Below are 18,155 nucleotides of genomic sequence, written 5' to 3' on the forward strand. Positions count from 1 at the left end.
GTTTTGGAATCGGGGTTGTAGCATTTGCTAATACCACTGATGAATGCTTGGAAGGTTATGTCACTGCAGGGTAAGTCCAAGCCAAAAAGACCCAATATATAGAAAACTGGTTGCAGCAATTTTTATTTTAATGGTGGAAGTTACTGATGAAAATGTATGTAAATCTAAATTAGTTTTCAAAAGCATTTCAGCTTTCTAGACCCAGAGGTTTTTTATTTGTCATTTTGAAAAATTACTAAATTAGACTAGAATGTACCCCCTAAATCATTGCCAGGGATTTTTGGGATTTTAAATGCATTTTTCTCAGCTTCTAGGCTACACAGAGGTTTGAAATTTGGTATATTAAATCTCTACATGTTGCTAATCTGGAAGGAAAACATAGAGCCTTCTATCTAGAAAATCCTGGCCATAGGATTTCCTGAATGGAAATGAAACACAGGTAGCACAGGTCTGCAACTTGGTAAATAGTTTAATTAATTCAATCACTACAAACATGTTAAGTGTCATCTTGTTATTTGTGCATCATTCTCTTTTTTCAATCCCAAATCATCCCTTTTTAATGCCCTTGAATTTGTTTGTGTATTTAGATAAGTCATTTTTAATATAGATTCTAATTAGTGATTTAGTATTTTCTGTATGAGGAAGTCTCAGATGTTATTAAAGGTTATTAGCATTGAATTCTGCAAATGCTTTCACAATTTTTGTTTTACTTTGAGGGCTAAGCTTATACTGTCGTGCCCTTCTATTTGTGCCTGGTGCAGGACCAAACACATTTTGGTCTATATTATTAAGGAACTAGCAGTTAGTTCGATTTATAAAGTTCCAGCACCAAATGTTTGTTACAAGTACTATCTACACTAGACTACAAGTTTGGATCTTTGAACAGGAGCAATGTTAAAGATCACTCAGATCTGAAAACAGAAAGGAAATATCATCAAATAAAAAGTGATATAAATTATATACGGGGCGGCACGGTGGTGTAGTGGTTAGCGCTGTCGCCTCACAGCAAGAAGGTCCGGGTTCGAGCCCCATGGCCAACGAGGGCCTTTCTGTGCGGAGTTTGCATGTTCTCCCCGTGTCTGCGTGGGTTTCCTCCGGGTGCTCCGGTTTCCCCCACAGTCCAAAGACATGCAGGTTAGGTTAACTGGTGACTCTAAATCATACCTGCCAACCTCCAGAGAATAAAAAGCGGTAGATCAGATTGCATGATGCAGTCGTGGCCTTCTGGGGGGGTCTGGGGGCATGCTCCTCCTAAAAATTGTGAAAAAAAATGGTGCAGTCTCCTGTATTCTGAATACCATATTTGAAGAAAATTGATCGGGAAATCGGACTGCCGTACCTCACAAAATACATGCTTCTCACCTTGCCTCGATGCTTTGATGTTGGATGATCTGATGACCAAGTCGACTTGAAATTCTTGTCATCGTGAATCATTTTTTCTTCAGAGTTTTCATTGTTCACAATCACCAGAGTATGCTTGGTTTTTCCAAATACTAGCACAATTTGTTGTAATATGTGACCTCATTACTGATTGGCTAGAACTATAACAAGAACCAATGGAATGGGAAGATAGAGTGATACAATTTAGATTCAACATCATCGCACCGTTCCATTGGCTCTCGGCTTCACTTAATATGACTATTTGACGCTGTATACTTGGATCCCCTCTGCTGAAAACAGCTGAATCGAGGTCAGGAGAGCAAAACCAACAGTGTTCACTGATTATTTTGTAATGCGATAGGTGGTATTCATCTGTCAAAAGCGGTAGACTACCGTGTGAATCGGTAGAGTTGGCAAGTATGCGCTAAATTGACCGTAGGTGTGAATGTGAGTGTGAATGGCTGTCTGTGTCTATGTGTCAGCCCTGTGATGACCTGGCGACTTGTCCAGGGTGTACCCCGCCTTTCGCCCGTAGTCAGCTGGGATAGGCTCCAGCTTGCCTGCGACCCTGTAGAACAGGATAAAACGGCTAGAGATAATGAGATGAATGAGATATAGTTTCTGTCAGAAATGCAACTGTAAACAGACAATACACCCAACATCAGTCATGACAAACATGAATAGGAGAGTGCTGCATCTGTGATCTTAAATTACTTTTTCATGGTCAAGTATATAGTGAACTATAGAGTACATGTAACAGAAAAAAAAAACATTCAAGGGCATTAAAAATAGATGATTTGGGATTGAAAAAAGAGAATGATGCACAAATAAGATGACACTTCACATGTTTGGAGTGATTGAATTAATGAAACTATTTACCAAGTTGCAGACCTGTGCTACCTGTGTTTCATTTCCATTCAGGGTCTTAAAGATATAATGCTTTTTGTGGGGTATGCAATTGAATCTGCCATATTTCTGTAAATACTCTATCTAGAGCGCTCCCATTACATAACTGGCCAGGCAATCTGGTTTATAATAAGACCAGGTAGTGACAGGAGATGAGTACATTTGTTTTCTAGTATTTTTAGGGCTCTAAACCCCAGTCGCGAGTGCGTTTTTCTTAATGTTTAGCATTTTTAGGAAGTACCTATGGCCAGGATTTTCTAGATAGAAGGCTCTATGTTTTCCTTCCAGATTAGCAACATGTAGAGAGTTAAATTTACCAAATTTCAAACCTCTGTGTAGCCTATAAGCTGAGAAAAATGCATTTAAAACCCCAAAATACCTGGTGAGGATTTAGGGGATACATTCTGGTCTAATTTCAGTAATTTTCAAAATGACCTAGTTCACTAAATACACAGACTAGGGCCCTGAATTTTTTTTATCAGTTCATATTTCACCAGTATCTATTACCATAAGCTCTCACAAAGAAAATTAATCTGGTGCTGCAACCACTATCTGGTCATTTGGCATGGACCTACCCTGCAGCGCTGATGGCACCGACTCGCAGTTAAGCTCGCGCTGGTCTTTGAGTAGGCCTAGGGCAATAAAGTTTTGGTCCCTCCCACTATAAATCAAAATCTGATTGGTTAATTTATCTGACACTTCCTACAGTGGGGAAAACAAATATTTGATCCCTTGCTGATTTTGTTGGTTTGGCCACTAATAAAGACTCGATCAGTCTGTAATATTAATGGTAGGTGTAGTCTAACATGCTGAGACAGAATATCACAAGGAAAATCAAGAAATCGACTTTAAAGAATTTGTATTAATTTATTTGCATTTTATTGAGGAAAATAAGTATTTGAACCCTCTTGCCAAAAGGACTTAGTACTTTGTGGCAAACCCCTTATTAGCAAGCACAGAGGTCAGACTTTTTTTGTAGTTGATGACCAGGTTTCTGCATATATTAGAAGGAATTTTGGTCCACTCTTCTTTGCAAATGACCTCTAAATCATCAAGATTCCGTAGCTGTCGCTTGGCAACTCTGAGCTTCAGCTCTCTCCATAGATTTTCTATAGGATTCAGGTCCAGAGACTGGCTGGGCCACTCCATGACCTTGATGTTTCTTCTTCAGCCATTTCATGGTTGCCTTGGCTGTATGCTTTGGGTCATTATCCTGCTGGAAGACCCATCCATGACCCATTTTAAGCTTCCTGGCAGAGGGAAGGAGGTTTTCACTTAGGATTTTACAGTACATGGCTCCGTCCATCCTCCCATTGATACGGTGAAGTAGCCCTGTGCAGAAAAACACCCCCAAAGCATAATGTTACCACCTCCATGCTTGACAGTGGGGATGGTGTTCTTGGGGTCATAAGCAGCATGTCTCTCCCTCCAGACACGACGGGTTGAATTGATGCCAAAGAGCTCAATTTTGGTCTCATCTGACCATAACACCTTCGCCCAGTCACTCTCCAAGTCATTCAGATGTTCATTGGCAAAGTTCAGGCGGGCCTGCACATGTGCTTTCTTAAGCAGGGGTACTTTACGAGCACTGCAAGATGTTAGACCATTGCAGTGTAAAGTGTTACCAACTGTTTGCTTGGTGACTGTGATCCCAGCTGCTTTAAGATCATCCACTAACTCTGCCCGTGTTGTATTAGGTCTATTTCTCACCGTTCTCATGATCCTGGAAACCCCACAAGGTGAGATCTTGTTTGGAGCCCCAGACCTAGGTCGATTGATGATCATGTTGTGAGTCTTGTACTTGCGCACAATTGCACCAACAGTTGTCACCTTAACGCCCAGCTTCTTGCTAATGGTATTGTAGCCCATACCGGTCTTGTGCAGGTCTACAATCTTCTCCCTTAAATCCACAGAAAGCTCTTTAATCTTTCCCATGTTGGAGAGTTTGGAGTCTGACAAACTGATTGATTCTGTGGCCAGGTGGCTTTTATACAAGTCATTAGTGATATCAGGTGTCTTCAATTTAGGTGACAAGGTAATTTGGAGAGTCTAACTTGTCTGTATTAACAAGAACTCTTGATGGTTACTAGGGGATCAAATACTTCTTTTTCTCAATAAAATACAAATAAATTAATATAGATATTTAAAAGTTATTTTCTGGATTTTCTTTTTGATATTCTGTCTCCACATGTTAGAATACACCTACCATTAAAATTACAGACTGATCAAGTCTTTCTTAGTGGGTAAACCAACAAAATCAGCAAGGGATCAAATACTTGTTTTCCCCACTGTACATAAACATTCACTGTCATGGCCTTCTGTCCTGGCAATGAAGTCCGACCTAACCCATGAGTGAGCCAGCTCTAAACCCTTCTCTGCCTAGAGACAACAAACAAAAAAAATCTATTTGGATAACTCTATTTGAATGTTTTCAAGACAGTAACACTTTCATTTCTGAAGCAAATTTGGCAAAAAAAAGGCCAAATTCGAAGATAATAATTACCGGTATAAGAAATTATGAAAGAAAATAAAGAATGAAAGAAACTAAATATAACATTTGAAATGCTGATATGTTTGAGCCCTCTCTGAAGACCTAGAAGGCCCTGATGGTTCCCCTATGGTAACCTGTTAGGGTTACAGCCCACCCCCCCGGAGCCAGGCCTGGGGATGCTGTCTGTAGGTTACTGACTTTTGACCAGGACAGCCATGTAACCCAGTTTGACTCAGTCTGAAATGGCAATGTGAAGCCATCTTGTGGGCTAACCATTTGCAAGGTGAAGGCTGGGGCCCCATTTGTTTGGAGTGTCGAGTATGAATTGGTAGCCAATTCTTAGACATTGCATCTTTAACCCATTGAACATGACATGCTTTCCTTCCTTCCTTCCTGGCAGTGCCTGAAATTTCTGATGTTTTGGATCCTATCTCTATGACTGAGGTTATCATGGCAGTAAGCAACCCGCATAGTGGTGATTCTGCAATGGATGAGATTTGGCCAAAGATGTTGAAGGAACTGGCTAAGGTTAAGGTTGTGTAGTTAACATGCCTTTTAATTGCTGCATGGAGATCTAGGGTAGTGCCTTTGGACTGGTAAACTGGGATGGTAGTCCCTTTTGCATTTTGTTGCCTTGTACCTGTGACATGTGCAATGACAAAGTTGAATCTAATCTAATCTAATTTTTAGAAAAGAAAAAGAGAACAAGAGGGAATTGGGGAACCAAACACCTCTGGCTCCTTGGAAAAGTCAGTGCCAGGGTTCTGGCATTCTCCATCTGATAGTTGAACCTAACACTGAACCTGAAGTTCTCATCCCATTCTTATTATCTCTAGCCGCTTTATCCTGTTCTACAGGGTCGCAGGCAAGCTGGAGCCTATCCCAGCTGACTATGGGCGAAAGGCAGGGTACACCCTGGACAAGTTGCCAGGTCATCACAGGGCTGACACATAGACACAGACAACCATTCACACTCATGGTCAATTTAGAGTCACCAATTAACCTAACCTGCATGTCTTTGGACTGTGGGGGAAACCGGAGCACCCGGAGGAAACCCACGCGGACATGGGGAGAACATGCAAACTCCGCACAGAAAGGCCCTCGCCGGCCACGGGGCTCGAACCCGGACCTTCTTGCTGTGAGGCGACAGCGCTAACCACTACACCACTGTGCTGTACCCTGAACCTAAAGTTATAGCTAACATTTCCAGGAAGGCAGTTACACTTACAGGCAGACAATCCAGAGATGTTTTATATCCATCCCCAAAGGAAGTACAAAATCACCAATGATGTAGAGATGGGCAGGCACAGAAGAAATGCAAGCCTGTGTCCAGAGATTGGTGAATTCACAAAGTGAAGTTGTTCCACACTAGGACTTGGTGCCTGGCAGTTTGTGTAACTTTCGATATTAACCAATACAATTAATAGATATAGCATTGGTTTCACTTTAGATAGCTATTTGCTGGCCATCATTATAACCAGGATAATTGTCAAATTGCATGCACAGTCAGTCAGCACGCAGTGCCTGTGTTGAGGGCCAGAATTCAAAGATGCCATGTTGTGGCTTAAACCAGCATTACTGCCAAAGATATTGACCTAACTGTTCTTGCAGATAAGACTGTGCCCAGGCCAGTCCTTTGTCCAGAGAGAGCTCTCAAGCATTATGTACTTGTGTGCTTTGGGGAGTACCACAAAAGGACCTCTCTGTCTAAAGACAGGTTACACACGCACACACGCACACATGAATGCACAAAAAGAGGTGCCTTCTTTCATTAAGAGGAGTGTCACTGCAACCATTTGTGAAGTGGAGACATGGAATTTACCATCCACCTTCACCGGATTCTACAGGCTAAATGTATCAATGCCAGTATTTTCTGTGGTCAGTTGAATGACTCATTTCCTTGAGTGGCTTCTCTCAATCAGGAAGAATATCAGATCCTGAGTAATTCATATCCTCAGTAGAAAATAGCACTGCTACTTTGAGTGATTTCTTACTCAACAGAGTCCAGTAATAGGACTTTGAACAAGCTAAATTCTTAACAAAGATCAAAATGAGTGCTTAATTCTCACCTTTAGTACAAGGAAGAAGCAGTAATTTGAGTGATTCTCATCTTCAATAAAGTACGGTACTGAGTGATTCTCATCTTGGAGAAAGTACGGTATAGTACTAATACAATGAGTGAGTCTCATTATCAGTAGAGAGCAGAATCAGGACTGAGTTAGAAGGGCCATTTTTATAGGTGTCCCCTGGGTGCGATTTGCTGGGGGGGATGGTGGGGATCATCCCCCCCTCTGGTTTTTATCTCTGCTGAAAAAAAATCCTCGGGGACAACCCCGTCAATAAAACAAACAAACCAAAAAAAAAGTTGACATGACAGGCATGTTGTGACACAGTTTTCTATGGTCTATATTGCACTCACTTTCAAAATGACCCAAAGTGGCAGCTTTGATGTTCACGAACGTCCCCAGCAAATAGATACATTGTAGATAATAACAATATCTTTGCGTTCTATCGCAGGGATGCAAACAGCGCGCCCAGGGGTTAAATTGGGCCGGGGCTGTCCGGGGCTGAGCCCCGGCACATAAGCTCGGAGCGGATGGCATATGATCACGCACACAACAAAAGCAACAAACCCTTTTCACGATTTTCAGTTCTGAATAATTAAATATCGTTTTATTAATCAATAAACCCATGACTTTTATGAGATAGATCATAGTTTTCCTGATAACAAGACGACCTGTCAAAGCTATTTAGAACAGAACTTGCGATCAGAGATTCTGGTTTCTGGAACACTGCGTGGGTTGCCAATTCCGCTTTTTATAAGCGACTTTGGGGTTTCTTTTTTTGTGAGCTCGCTTTAAAAAAAAAATCAGAAGTCGTGGTTTGCGGGTGTTTGGGCTTGTGTTTCAGCGTTGTGACTTGTTTATAATTTTCTCCGTACACCGTCTCCCCTTTTACCTGCATACGATCCTATTATTAGTGTAATTATTATTGTTATTATTATGTATTCAATTATTTATTTGGCATGTGGTGCTTTTTGTATTGTCTAGAACATACATAAGATGAGCATATTATAGCAGCAAAATAGAAGCACAGTCATTTGAATGCAGCAAAACTTTTGCTTCCAATGCTTCCAATATTATAGTGTTGTTTGTATTTGGTTGCATTCACTGCATGAATATATTTGATTGACAATTTGACTGACAGTGTTTTGGCATATTTAACATTTATCCTCCAAAATAAATCAACTGTTTTGGTTTAAGATTGTGCAAGCCTTCAAATTCTCTCACTGAACATTTCTCCTTCACATTTTTCACCTGTAGGCATGTGACAAGATTTAACATGATATTGCTCAACCTACCTCTGTAAAGTCAGCTAACAACTTATTAAAATGCACCAGAATTCAGCAAATAACATGTATGATAATAAAAAACTTCTGGGGGAGGACCCCCAGACCCCCCCACTAATCATTTCCTTCAAACCAATGTACAACAACCTGTACAATCTGTTACATTGGCCAACCAATCTACATTCAAACTGCGATAATGTGTAGGGGGGCACTACAAGACACACATAGGCCTACAACACACAGATAAGGTGTATATCTCTGTGCAATATGATATGGTTATCAAATTAGAGGGTTATTTTCCAAAAAGTATATTGGGGCAGGGCGGCGGGGGCAGGGGCGGGTACGAGGCAGAGCCCCCCCACATAACCAATCCCAATTTAACCCCTGAGCGCGCCTTTTGGCGGATGCCGCCTTTTTCACGGCCGATTTTCACGGCGCGTTGGAGTGTCAGATTATAATTTCAAAGCAAATTTTGTATAGAAATTACTAAATAAGCAAATCCGTTACAGTCCATGAAACAGGAAGTATAAGGATGAGAAAAAAACAGTTTAAATCGGAAAGCCGCGCACAATGTGAACTGCGCCATCAGAGCAAACTGTTCATTTAGTATTCATGTATTTTAGTGATTTTCGAGTCACTGTCCATTTAATCCGGAGGGAGAGAAACATCACAGCAACGCGACAAGCAATGCGAACTTTGTTGTGTGTTAGTGTTCGTGTATTTAGTCAGAGAGATAGGAAGATGAATTTACTATCTCTGGTTTAGTGTTCGTTTTCATTTAGTGTTATTCATCTGATATCATCGGATGTTATTGAGCTGTTAGCCTATTGTTACCTTAATTTTGTGATGTTTCATGATTAAAAAAAAAAAAAAAATCCCCCCTTCTGGTTTTTTGACAAATCGCACCCTGGGTGTCCCTGTCATGAGATGATGACTTTGCTATTAGTACTCAACTTTGAAACAAGCACGCAAGAAAACTCTGCTAATTCTGCAAGGGGACCCCCCCCCCTTTTAATTAGTTGCACAACTATGGTTACATATGAAACCCATCATTTTTGCCCTACTTTGAATTGTTTCCTGACAAGCTTCAGGGTTTTAGTTGAAATAATGTGGTAACCTTACCTTTAGATCTCTGTGCACAATGCCCACATCATGCAGATATTTCACTGCATCCAATATCTGATGAATGAGTTTACTGGCATCTCTCTCTGTGTAGAAACCCTTCTCAACAATTCTGTCAAACAGCTCTCCACCAGATACCCTATAGAGACACAAACAAAATGGGTAATAGTTTCTAATAATTCAGAACACTCTGAATTTAAAAATTCAGAAGACTCACAATTGCATGACCAGGTAGAGGTGTGTCTGACTCTCAAATATATCCTCCAGTGACACTATGTTTTGATGTTTTATCCTGCAACAGACAGACAGGTAAACAAGATGTTTCTGCTGATGTCCACCTTTAACTTCAAGGTACTAAGGTTTCTTGTCATGGCCATATTCATTCAGTTTTAATATATTTATGTATTTTGCCTTGCCCTTCTCTCTAAAATAATCTACCCCAACCCTATATTTTTCTTTTCTTTATTTGTGAAGCATTTAATGCTTTGTTTGAATGCATTTTGTCACTGCATGTTCTAAATATGCTGCCATTTTAACCATGTCTTGATTGAGAATGAAATCCCAGATCCCATAAGGTCAATTAGTTTAATCCATCCATCCATCCATCCATCCATCCATAACCGCTTATCCTGTGCAGGGTCACGGGCAAGCTGGAGCCTATCCCAGCTGACTACGGGTGAGAGGCAGGGTACACCCTGGACAAGTCACCAGATCATCACAGGACTAACACATACAGACAAACAACCATTCACACTCACATTCACACCTATGGTCAATTTAGAGTCACCAGTTAACCTAACCTGCATGTCTTTGGACTGTGGGGGAAACCGGAGCACCCGGAGGAAACCCACGCAGACACGGGGAGAACATGCAAACTCCGCACAGAAAGGCCCCCGTCAGCCACTGGACTCAAACCCAGGACCTTCTTGTTGTGAGGCGACAGTGCTAACCACTACACCACCGTGCTGCCCCCCACAAGGCCAATTAGTTTAAATAAAATCTTAATTATTAAAATAATTATTAAATGTTTATAATGTACCATGCACATGTTTACATTGAAATGTTGTTGGTGCCTCTAACACACTGCTGCCAATATTAATTTGTTCCATAAGTTTTTTTGTTTGCTTTTTTGCATTCCTCACTTCATTTCCTTTTCTGAACATTGCATTCTTGTTCAGTTGCCTTTATTGGCATGTGCCACAGCCCTAATGTGTTAATCTCTGTCCCATAGATTCTCTCTACCTCCATCTCCCTGTCTTTAATTACAGTATTTCTCACAGCATCAACTGCCAATTCAATTCAGCAAGTTAACTGACTAACTGGCATCTCTCTCTCTCTCTTAATCTTTCTGTCTATTTTACCTGAACCCCTTAACTCTTTCGCTCCTCCCTTTCACTAAAGTGCTGAGGGAACCCTTCATACAATCTCAACCCCAGTGTGTGCTGTTTCCCCAGCAACAGAGACACTAAAAATAGGCCTGTCTCCAATACTCCTGACATTTCTGGTGCATGCTTCCTCCAGTTCTACAAGGCAACACCACATTGTTTACCCTGACATGTGCTCTTACAACCGCTTCTCTCTCCAGACTTAAGCCTTACTGGCCTTATATGAAACAGGATGAAAGAGAAGCCATATTAAATGAGACATAATTGTTACATTACTCAATATAATAATAATAATAATAATAATAATAATAATAATAATAATAAAGCGGCATGGTGGTGTAGTGGTTAGCACTGTCGCCTCACAGCAAGAAGGTCCTGGGTTCGAGTCCAGCGGCCAGCGAGGGCCTTTCTGTGTGGAGTTTGCATGTTCTCCCCGTGTCTGCGTGGGTTTCCTCTGGGTGCTCTGGTTTCCCCCACAGTCCAAAGACATGCAGGTTAGGCTAACTGGTGGCTCTAAATGGATTGTAGGTGTGAATGATAACCTAGCGACTTGTCCAGGGTGTACCCCGCCTCTCGCCCATAGTCAGCTGGGACAGGCTCCAGCTTGCGTGCGACCCTGTAGAACAGGATAAGCGGCTACAGATAATGGATGGATGGATAATAATGATAATAATAATCCTCAGCACAAAGTCAGTTTTTTCACAGAACTGCTACTTTTATTTATACAGTGGTGCTTGAAAGTTTGTGTACCCTTTAGAATTTTCTATATTTCTGCATAAATATGACCTAAAACATCATCAGATTTTCACACAAGTCCTAAAAGTAGATAAACAGAACCCAGTTAAACAAATGAGACAAAAATATTATACTTGGTCATTTATTTATTGAGGAAAATGATCAGATATTACATATCTGTGAGTGGCAAAAGTATGTGAACCTTTGCTTTCAGTATCTGGTGTGACCCCCTTGTGCAGCAATAACTGCAACTAAACGTTTGCGGTAACTGTTGATCAGTCCTGCACACCGGCTTGGAGGAATTTTAGCCCGTTCCTCCGTACAGAACAGCTTCAACTCTGGGATGTTGGTGGGTTTCCTCATATGAACTGATTGCTTCAGGTCCTTCCACAACATTTCCATTGGATTAAGGTCAGGACTTTGACTTGGCCATTCCAAAACATTAACTTTATTCTTCTTTAACCATTCTTTGGTAGAACGACTTGTGTGCTTAGGGTCATTGTCTTGCTGCATGACCCACCTTCTCTTGAGATTCAGTTCATGGACAGATGTCCTGACATTTTCCTTTAGAATTCGCTGGTATAATTCAGAATTCATTGTTCCATCAATGATGGCAAGCCGTCCTGGCCCAGATGCAGCAAAACAGGCCCAAACCATGATACTACCACCACCATGTTTCACAGATGGGATAAGGTTCTTATACTGGAATCCAGTGTTTTCCTTTCTCCAAACATAATGCTTCTCATTTAAACCAAAAGTTCTATTTTGGTCTCCTCCGTCCACAAAACATTTTTCCAATAGCCTTCTGGCTTGTCCACGTGCTCTTTAGCAAACTGCAGATGAGCAGCAATGTTCTTTTTGGAGAGCAGTGGCTTTCTCCTTGCAACTCTGTCATGCACACCATTGTTGTTCAGTGTTCTCCTGGTGGTGGACTCATGAACATGAACATTAGTCAATGTGAGAGAGGCCTTCAGTTGCTTAGAAGTTACCCCGGGGTCCTTTGTGACCTTGCTGACTATTACACGCCTTACTCTTGGAGTGATCTTCGTTGGTCGACCACTCCTGGGGAGGGTAACAGTGGTCTTGAATTTCCTCCATTTGTACACAATCTGTCTGACTGTGGATTGGTGGAGTCCAAACTCTTTAGAGATGGTTTTGTAACCTTTTCCAGCCTGATGAGCATCAACAATGCTTTTTCTGAGGTCCTCAGAAATCTCCTTTGTTCGTGCCATGATACACTTCCACAAACATGTGTTGTGAAGATCAGACTTTGATAGATCCCTGTTCTTTAAATAAAACAGGGTGCCCACTCACACCTGATTGTCATCCCATTGATTGAAAACACCTGACTCTAATTTCACCTTCAAATTAACTGCTAATCCTAGAGGTTTACGTACTTTTGCCACTCACAGATATGTAATATCGGATAATTTTCCTCAATAAATAAGTGACCAAGTATAATATTTTTGTCTCATTTGTTTAACTGGGTTCTGTTTATCTACTTTTAGGACTTGTGTGAAAATCTGATGATGATGTTTTTGGTCATATTTATGCAGAAATATAGAAAATTCTAAAGGGTTCACAAACTTTCAAGCACCACTGTAGCTGGTAACCACAATCAAGATTTTTTTTTAACCATTGCCATCCTTGTAAATCCCCCCTCCAATTGTATAACAGCAATATGCAAGTTCTACATAAGCATCATCAGGGTGGAAGTATTGGTAAATATCTTAACCCTTTTTGCAGAGGCATTAAATACAAAATAAACAAGTATGACTGACCAAGAAGTTACTGTTTCTACAAAAGAGAGAGCAACTACTGCATCTCTACAAACAGTATACATCTCCAGTTGCACCCTCAGACTGTTATGCTATACAACTCTGCTTAAAAAAATGTGCTTCATCATGAATAATAGTCTCTGTCAAATGAGTTCTGTCTCTTTATGAAACCCAGCCATATAACATCTTATTTTCTTGTGTGTTTTGTATCGGTACATTCATCACCTGTGCAGTACAACTATCTCATTCTCAATACTGTTCTCTTTGCCCTCCAGTGCCTTCTTGGGGATGCATTTGACAGCAACGAGGCGCTGAGTGCTCTTCTCTTCAGCCAGCACTACCTCAGAGAATGCCCCCCTGCAAAAGAAGCCAAGATGAGGGGGAAGGAAACATCTCATGTGAGACCATTTATGCTGTTATGACTGTACTGGGTTTGGATAATAGAGCTGAATGTCGAGACTGCATTAAAGGGACACAATGATGGACAGAGCTGCTTTATATCACCACAGAAGTATCTGCTGGATGTATAAAAACTGGCAAATCACAACTGTTACCAATGAAGGAGAATTCCAGTATGGCTTTGCTTGCCACTGCTTAAACACTTCCGACCGATAAAGGGTTGACATTTTGAAATGAACACCTAAAGTGTTAAACTGGTCTCAGATGGGTGCGGCATGATATCACGTTTTGACATAAAAGATGTAGGTGATAATATATTTCTAATAACTTTACTGTGCATGTAATGAAAAGCTTAGTATCATTTATATTATGTGTGTTCAGAAAGAAAAACAGGACACAATAAAGAATCAGGTCAGATTATTATTATAGTGAATAGTTTGGGGGTTTTTTTTATTTAATTAATTTATTTTTTAATGTTCAGTGCTGTCAGGCTCTGCAGCATGAAAGACAGCAATTTATTCAAACAGTGTGTCTCTCCAGAGCGACACAGACACAGGTGCACACCTTCACATGACCAGTATGACCAACGTCTGATATGGAATTTTAGCCTGTTCTTTATACATTTTTTAATGGATATGTTCAGCTATTTACCATAATTATTGTACAGAAATTTCTTAGTTAACTTTTGCATACATCATAATGACAGCTCTGCTTCTGCAGCAGAAATTCATAGATAATAACCTTGGCCACAGATACACAGGCAGAAACATAGAGACATGCAGAAAAAGAGTAACGGTGTGTGGTGTGAAGGCAGCTTGTTAGATTATGGTGGACAGAGTTACAGAATTAACACATGAGAAGAAGCATCTGTTTCTTCTATTTGAAGATTACCTCTGATGTTTTGATTTAATAAACCTTCGTTATCTTAAGTTTTGTAACCAACTTGTCCCACAGTTTTAGCTGGAACTTGACATTGAAGACAAAGCAATCTAACAATCATCGGAATCTAACAAGATGGTCAAGCAACGTTATTTGTTTGAGCCACTGCTGCGTGTCACAATTAAAGCCTCAATAAAGACACACCATCTCATTTGCAATTCAGTCCAATATTTAGATATTTAAAATGCTTAATGCGGGCGGCACGGTGGTGTAGTGGTTAGCGCTGTTGCCTCACAGCAAGAAGGTCCGGGTTCGAGCCCCGTGGCCGGCGAGGGCCTTTCTGTGCGGAGTTTGCATGTTCTCCCCGTGTCCGCGTGGGGGTGCTCCGGTTTCCCCCACAGTCTAAAGACATGCAGGTTAGGTTAACTGGTGACTCTAAATTGACTGTAGGTGCGAGTGTGAATGGTTGTCTGTGTCTATGTGTCAGCCCTGTGATGACCTGGCGACTTTTCGCCCGTAGTCAGCTGGGATAGTCTCCAGCTTGCCTGCGACCCTGTAGAACAGGATAAAGTGGCTAGAGATAATGAGATGAGACTTTAGATTTGTGCTAAAAGACTTGTGCAAAAAGACTTTTGTGCTAAATGACTGGATACCATCCATTTAGAGGGAATAAGATTAATTATTGATCTTGGACTGTTTTATTACAGCACAGCTCAATAAACCTCCATCAAGAATACCTGTCATTCAGTTCCAACATAAAATTATTCTTTATGCTCATCCATTTAGAGGGAATAAGATTAATTGGTAATTTTAGATTGTTATCAAATGTTTGAATATCTTTTAAAATCTCCAATGGCCTAAAATAGAAAGCCATTGAAATGTATAATGCAGATAAGGGCGGGTTGTTTTGTGTGTGTGTGTGTGTGTGTGTGTGTGTGTGTGTGAGTGAGTGAGAGAGAGAGAGAAAATGGCTACAGATCATATCTCACTGAAAAGAAGGGAGATTATGGAGCTCTGGGGTGATTGATTAATGACTAAGATTTATAGATTCCTGTACTGTAAAAGAAATGGGACAAGTTCAGTGGGCATGTATTTTACTATGATACTCTATATGAAATCAAAGAAAATATGGAGACTACTATGAATATAGAATATTTCAAGGGTAAGTCACTGGGGTACTATTCTCCCCATGGCAACTCCCAAACTGTCCACACACTAGAACAGATGGATCCGTTCAAAAAGAGATCTTTTGATTGACCATTCAGGATATGATGAACTTGCTGAAAAGACTACAGCCATTCATCTCACTCACAAACTCGCTTGCTCACTCGAGTTTGTTGACGGTGTAGTGGCTGGCTGCTTTATGTCCCGGGGCTCCCTCATGCCTGTGTTACCTTCTGGCTCTCTCCTTTTAGTTATGCTGTCATAGTTAGTTGCCGGAGTCCCTACTTGTACTCGGTGCAATATGTATACTGTTCCTACTTATTCAGGTGACATTGGGCATACCTAACAACCTGTGTTTTCTTTCCCTCCCCCCACCCCAAATCTGTCCCTCTGAGTTACATGGAGTCAACAGGAAATCTTTTGGTGGAGAGGGTGGAGACCTCAACTGGCTATCGTAGCCTGCAGGGAATCGGCCGTCAGACATTCTGTCACATGTCCCAGACCCGGTGAAATGTAACTGAATTGTCTTGGCCAGCCCTAAGAGTCCCATCTGCATCTCATCATTGCTGAGGAGTGTGCTCCCATCACCCAATCAAGCATCCAGCCAGAGCAGATCATGATATATTATGGCCCTTTTCCACTACCCTTTTTCAGCTCACTTCAGCCCGCTTCAGCTCACTTCAGCCCGACACGGCTCGCGTTTCGACTACCAAAAACCAGCACGACTCAGCTCGCTTCAGCCCTGCTTAGCCCCTAAAACTCGCACCATTTTGGAGTGGGGCTGAAGTGAGCCAAACCGTGCCGAGTGAGGCTGGGGGCATGAGCAGACACTCCCCTGTGCACTGATTGGTGAGGAGGAGTGTCCTCACATGCCCACACACGCCCCGCGAGCACGCTGGGATCTGTAAACACCGCAAACCCGGAAGAAGAAGAATTACGAATTACGAGAATTATGAAGCCTTATGCGCCTCGCCTCATCTATACGCTCTTGCCAGTATCTGTTGGCGTTGTCGGTGACAACAAGCCACAGCACCAAGACCAGCAACACTAACGACTCCATGTCCTCCATGTTTATTGTTTACTATTCGGGTCGTGAGACTACCGCTTAAAATATCACTGAATCAGTGACATACAGAGCATCGTGGACGAGTTCGCGGAGCGCAAGGCTCGTCATATGCCCTTCAAATAATGCGCGCAGTAGGCTATTGATGTTTTATTATGAGCCATGTACAGTATGTCGCCTAATGTTTTTTTGTTTCTGAGTTACATGTTCGTTTGAAGGACTTAATGTACAAAATAACATAGTTGCACCCCGTAGTGTTGAAATTGGTAAACACAGTGCATTCAGTGAGGTTTGCACCGCCCTCCTTTTATTTCTGACTCTTCCTGTCACCGTTGCAACCTCTGAGCGCTCATTCGTATGCCCTTCAAATAATGCGCGCAGTATAGGCTATTGATGTTTTATTATGAGCCATGTACAGTATCCTAATGTTTTTTGTTTCTGAGTTACATGTTCATTTGAAGGACTTGATGTACTAAATAACATAGTTGCACCCGGTAGTGTTGAAATTGGTAAACACCGCAGTTGCGGACATTTTGTAGCCTAAAATTATGTTATGATAAGCTTTAATAAAGGGCCCGGTCATTTGCCCCGCCCCCGGCCCGACTCTCTCTCTTGACTTGTTCCGCCACTGTCACTGATGTCACTGTTTGCGCTGCTTAACGACATCACGTGACGTCCACCCACTTTCACTAACTCCACCCAATGTGTCCACCCACTTCCAGCCAGCATGGTTCAGCGCGGTTGTAGTCGAAATGCAACTCCAACAGCCCCGCTCAGCTCGACTCGGCACGGCACGGCACGGCACGGCTCAGCCGCGTTTGTAGTGGAAAAGCGGCATTAGATAGATTAGGGATAGATTAGGGATAAAATTAGCTCATGTTTTAAGTCGTTCAAATTCTGTAAAGCTGCTTTGCGACAATGTTTATTGTTAAAAGCGCTATACAAATAAACTTGATTTGATATTTTTTACCATATTAACATGCCATTGTTGTGTGTTATGCCTGATGTAAAGACTCTCGTCTCTGCGAACCTACCACACAGATTTAATACTTGTCATTTTTAGGGCATACCTAACAACCTGTGTTTTCTTTCTCTCTCTTCCCCCCCCAATCTGTCCCTCTGAGTTACATGTTGATCCTGGGATTGAGATGCTGGCCTCTTCTGCCCCTCGGACCTGCTTGATCCATCCTGGTGCCCTGTGTCTGGTCGGAGTTTTATCGCACCGCTCCTGTGAAGGACGGCCCCATGAGGACAGTTGAGGGTTATACCTGTTATTATAGTCAGGCTGTCTGTTGTTGCCCAAATGAGGAGGGTTCCCTTTTGAGTTTGGTTCCTCTCGAGGTTTCTTCCTCATGTCGTCTGAGGGAGTTTTTCCTTGCCACTGTCGCCACAGGCTTGCTCATTGGGGATAGATTAGGGATAAAATTAGCTCATGTTTTAAGTCGTTCAAATTCTGTAAAGCTGCTTTGCGACAATGTTTATTGTTAAAAGCGCTATACAAATA

At 41.7% G+C, this 18,155-nt stretch overlaps 1 protein-coding gene across 1 annotated transcript in view; it reads right to left on the reverse strand.

Moving 5' to 3' along the window:
- Nucleotides 1–18,155, reverse strand: part of camk1a (calcium/calmodulin-dependent protein kinase Ia) — a 47,668-nt gene that overhangs the window by 16,189 nt on the left and 13,324 nt on the right. Inside the window, exons 2-4 of the mRNA XM_060918266.1 lie at nt 13,372–13,503; nt 9,466–9,540; nt 9,249–9,387 (exon numbers count right to left, since the gene is read on the reverse strand). Of these exons, the coding sequence (XP_060774249.1) occupies nt 9,249–9,387; nt 9,466–9,540; nt 13,372–13,503 (346 nt within the window). The remainder of the gene's footprint in view (nt 1–9,248; nt 9,388–9,465; nt 9,541–13,371; nt 13,504–18,155) is intronic.

Source organism: Neoarius graeffei, chromosome 4, assembly GCF_027579695.1.
Source record: "Neoarius graeffei isolate fNeoGra1 chromosome 4, fNeoGra1.pri, whole genome shotgun sequence".
Classification (NCBI taxonomy): Eukaryota; Metazoa; Chordata; class Actinopteri; order Siluriformes; family Ariidae; genus Neoarius; species Neoarius graeffei.